Source organism: Monopterus albus, unplaced genomic scaffold (assembly GCF_001952655.1).
Source record: "Monopterus albus unplaced genomic scaffold, M_albus_1.0 scaffold497.1, whole genome shotgun sequence".
NCBI lineage: Eukaryota > Metazoa > Chordata > Actinopteri > Synbranchiformes > Synbranchidae > Monopterus > Monopterus albus.
The window spans coordinates 95,276-99,822 of record NW_018128377.1 but is presented as its reverse complement, the minus strand read 5'-3'; the positions used below and the strand labels follow the sequence as shown (position 1 = coordinate 99,822).

At 41.2% G+C, this 4,547-nt stretch overlaps 1 protein-coding gene across 1 annotated transcript in view; it reads right to left on the bottom strand.

Moving 5' to 3' along the window:
• Positions 1-1,798: 1,798 nt before the first annotated feature.
• Positions 1,799-4,547, bottom strand: part of LOC109952788 (adhesion G protein-coupled receptor F5-like) — a 21,692-nt gene continuing 18,943 nt past the window's right edge. Inside the window, exons 10-11 of the mRNA XM_020588037.1 lie at positions 3,198-3,362; positions 1,799-3,073 (exon numbers count right to left, since the gene is read on the bottom strand). Of these exons, the coding sequence (XP_020443693.1) occupies positions 1,799-3,073; positions 3,198-3,362 (1,440 nt within the window). The remainder of the gene's footprint in view (positions 3,074-3,197; positions 3,363-4,547) is intronic.

The window sequence follows — 4,547 nt, the reverse complement described above, 5'->3', positions numbered from 1 at the left end:
GAGTGTGAAGCAGCTGGGATGAGAATCAGCACCTCCAAGTCCGAGGCCATGGTTCTCAGTTGGAAAAGGGTGGCTTGTTCCTTTTGGGTTGGTGGGGAGTTCCTGCCTCAAGTGAAGTGAAGGAAGGATGGAACGGGAAATTGACAAGCGGATTGGTGCAGCTTCTGCAGTAATGCAGTCGATGTACCAGTCTGTCGTGGTGAAGAAGGAGCTGAGCTGTAAGGCGAAGCTCTCGATTTACCCGTTGATCTACGTTCTGACTCTCACCTATGGTCATGACCGAAAGGGCAAGATCCCAGATACAGGTGGCCGAAATGAGCTTCCTCTGCAGGGTGGCCGGGCACACCTTTAGAGATAGGGTGAGGAGCTCAGTCACCTGGGAAGAGCTCAGAGAGAGAACCGCTGCTCCTCCACATCGAGAGGAGCCAGCTAAGGTGGCTTGGGCATCTGTTTTGGATCCCTTCCTGGGGAAGTGTTCCTGGAGGAGGCCCTGGGGAAGACCCTGGACACGCTGGCGCGACTACATCTCTCGACTGGCCTGGGAACACCTCGGTATCCCCCCGGAGGAGCTGGAGGAAGTGTCTGGGGAGAGGGAAGTCTGGGCATCTTTGCTTAGACTGCTGCCCCCACGACCCGGTTCCGGATAAGCGGAGGAAGATGGATAGATGGATGAAAAACCCACAAAGTTTTCCTTATAGCAGCTGTGGAGGTGAACGGGGGAGTTTAGCAAGGGCAGCAGCGGCAAAGTAGGCTTTGCCTGCTGCCATGGCTGTGTAATGCATAGGTATTACTAGGTAATGTAATGCACATAAAGTATTGCTGTTGCTAAACAGCATCGATACTAGATAATGCTAGCTAGCTAGATACTTAAGTTTTGAAGATGGAATATTTTACTTGAAATATTAAAAATGCACTTGGGCACACATCTGCATAACAGAAATACTACAGTCATGGCCAAAAATCCTTGCACCCCTGCAGTTCTGTCAGATAACACACCACTTCAATACTCAAATCCTGGGGTAAAATGCATGGTTAATATGCACATATGTAAATTCTGTTCTTGATTAATTAAATACTTGATTCTGTCTATTTTTTGAGTACTTGGAATTTTTTTATCAGGATATGTGTGCGGTGCTTGTTCTCATGGTGTTATGTTGTTTGTTCTCCATTGCTGCTGAAACACTGAAATTTCCCCATTGAGGGATCAATAAAATACTTACCTACCTACCTACCTTCTCCCAGAAAATTGTTGCAATCACAAATTTGTTGGTATTCCTATGTCCCATTTTAATTGGTTACAAGTGTGATTTCTATATTGCCTACTGATTGCTACAAGTAAGTTTCATTACAAATTAGAGCATCACATGCTTGAAATATAACTATTTGATTATTTTGAAAAAAGGTGTCAATAATTATGTCCAGTTCATTTTTGGAATTCTGTGTGGAATGTATCAGATTTGGCTTTTTTTCCTCTTTTTGTGTTGTTCCAATGCAAAGAAAAAAATATACATGAGAATACTAAAGACTGGGAGAAGTGGTGAGTTATCTGACAGAAATGCAGGGGTGCCAATATTTTTGGCCATGACTCTATATGCTTACATTACAATTTCTTTGCTTTTTTGACAGACAATACTTTTCACCTGCGGCCAATGTACTTTTGACCCAAAAAGTAGGGACGAAAGTGCAGTTGTGAGATTTAAAGAAGAATTACTTCATGGTGGTACACTTGTTCACAAAAGTGCAAAAAGTGGTACTTTTGACCTACTTTTGACCTGGATCTCCCCTACAGCCTTATATGTCAGATAACAGGTGCAAATACCTGTAGTGAGTTGAACGTATCTCCCACACCTCTTCTCAGTATTTTGTATATGACAACAATTACAATTAAAATGTTGATGAAAACGATGGTCAAGGCAGGAATCACCAAGGCAAGCAGGGCCATTGTCTCTGCCCAGTTGAGCCAGCACGCCTTGGTTTTCCTGATGTATCCTTTTCCTGGTGCCGTGGCAGCAACAGTGATAACAGCTATAATCAGAGGGCAGCCATAGCCTAAACTAAAGCTAATGGCCAACATGGTTGCTTTGGACATGTGGGAGAAGACCATGACTGTCCGGTATAAGAGCAGAAGGCCTGACACAAGCATCCAAAAGAACAGAGCAAGGTAGAAAAGGTGCATAAAAAATGTTGCTGCACTACATGGTCCAAGTGGAACGTTATAGTCCTCCCCTGGGTTTTCAAGGGGATTCTTAGCAATAGCGGCACCAATGATGAAACAGATGTCAGTGATCAGCAGAGACAGGGCGGTGTTAATGATGGAAACATGATGCATGAAGGCAGTGGTGTTTTTGGTAAGGGCTTTCCAAACACAGCCTTCAATAATGAGACATATAACTAGGCTTCCCAGAGATATCCCAACTCCAATATAAGTGATTATATCCAAGGCTTCTCTCAGTGGTGGAGGGACATCTGTTGCCATCAGAAGTGAAAAGGAGGTGATGTGGTTGCAGGTGCAGGTCACATTATTGTTTATGTCAGAAACAAACTTACACCCTGTATCATCCCAGGCACCGAGTTGATCAAAGAGTGTGAAGTTCCAGAAGACACACTGTGGGCTCCATGTCAGGGAGTTGTTCAGCTTTTCATAGCTCAGAGTGACATTCTGAATTGTTGCATTTATTTTGACAAGCACCACAGCAGCATTGATGGTGTTACCATTGTCAGTTACATCGGTGGTGATGTTGAAGAGGCTGGTGTTAAATGTGGAATTCCGTGCTGGCATAACATTATTAAGGGTGAAAAAAGTGATGGTGGTAATAATGGCATTGGTAATGTTGGTGTTTGGAATGTTTATAGTAACTGAATTCAGGTCTGCCCTGAAGGAGTTACTGAATGAGGTCCTGTTGAGCACGATCCATTGAGTCTTGATGTCAAACTCACCAACTAACTCATTAGAGAGAGTCTCCATTGAACCCAGCAATGCTGAACTGGAATTGTGGGTTTTATTTGCATTCAGAACTACCCAGGACTCTCTTGTATCATTACCAATAATGACATCAACAGTTTCTAGGATATCCTGCAGATAAAAGAAAAATTTTATTGTGAGAGTACAATCTCATCAAAAAGTCATAAAATACATTTTTTTGTGATAGCATTCATATCAGTTCTTAAAAGGCTACAAAGTGGAATGTTTAACTTACCTGCATGACAGTAACATTAACTGCAGTGGAAACATTTGCAATTGTATTTATCATGGTAATGACAGCTGATATGGTTGCAGATGAATGTTTAATTTCGGCTTTGTCTTGCTGAACAGCTTGACTTAGATCCACCACAAAATGGGGCACTTCTTTCACTCCCAAACTCTGACAGAATGAAAAATCAAAAATACAAACATTTTATGATGACTTTGTGGTTTGCTACAATGAGACTGCAAACTATTCATAACAAATGCAAAGATGTTTCTTTCTGAGCAAAACAAACTATTACAAACAACAGATGTGCACCTTTTAGGCCGTATGAGTGAAGGGCAGGCTTAGAGGATGTGATAGTATTTAGTAGAAATAAAGCAATTAGTATAGAAGCACTGATTGCAATTTTCTGGGCAGATTCCAATTTCTGATGTCTTTCTGAGTCGGACCTGCAGATTCTGATTTTCTTTCATTCTAAGAACTAATTGACAGCATACATAGACATTTTTGTAACTTTTCTTTAAATTGTAATAAAAATAAAACATTGTAATAAAGTTTTACATTTCATTCTCACTCTTTTTTTTTTACAAACCTCCAATGAAAAGTTAATTGAAATAATTATACTTCTCCAAATATAAACAGGTGCAACAGGTAATAGAAACAGAAAATGTCTGAGCACACAGTTCTTGTGTCTATAGTTTGTATTTGCTGTGTTTTACCACATACTGGATACACTGTACATATACAGTACATACATTTCATGTGTAGCCAGTAATTCCCTCACTGTGTACTATTTGTCAGAGATTTGAATGTAGTTTTCTTCCTCCAAAGTGTTTCTGTAACTTCCCTGTGCCCATTTTGTACACTAGGGGCTTCCAATATGCAAGTGCCTGGTATAGACACAAGCATGAGTCTTGCTCAGGGTGCACATGAGATGCTACGTGCTGCACATGCTACACTTTTGGTCTGTGCCACTGCATGCACAACGTGAACTGTCATGCTGCTATGTCTGATCAGCACAAAATCAGAAATCTCAGAGTGATCGGCCTTGACCAGTGACCGACTGATCACTTTGAATACTAATCTCCACCGATCGATTGCTGCATCTTTAGCAATTATGCCTCATTACCTTTTCAGTATACATACTGTATATTTGGATTGTCCAAGACTGTCTTAAGAGTACAATACTCATATGCCATACATATGTTGAGAGAGTTAATGGCCACTTTATTTAAAAGTGTGCAGTAGAGAGGTGACTGGAAATGATAGAGCAAAGAGAGGAGAATCACATATAACAGAGGATCCTGTAGTTTGCTGACTTAATTTTTCCTCTTTGCTTGTTCTACTGTTGCTGAATGT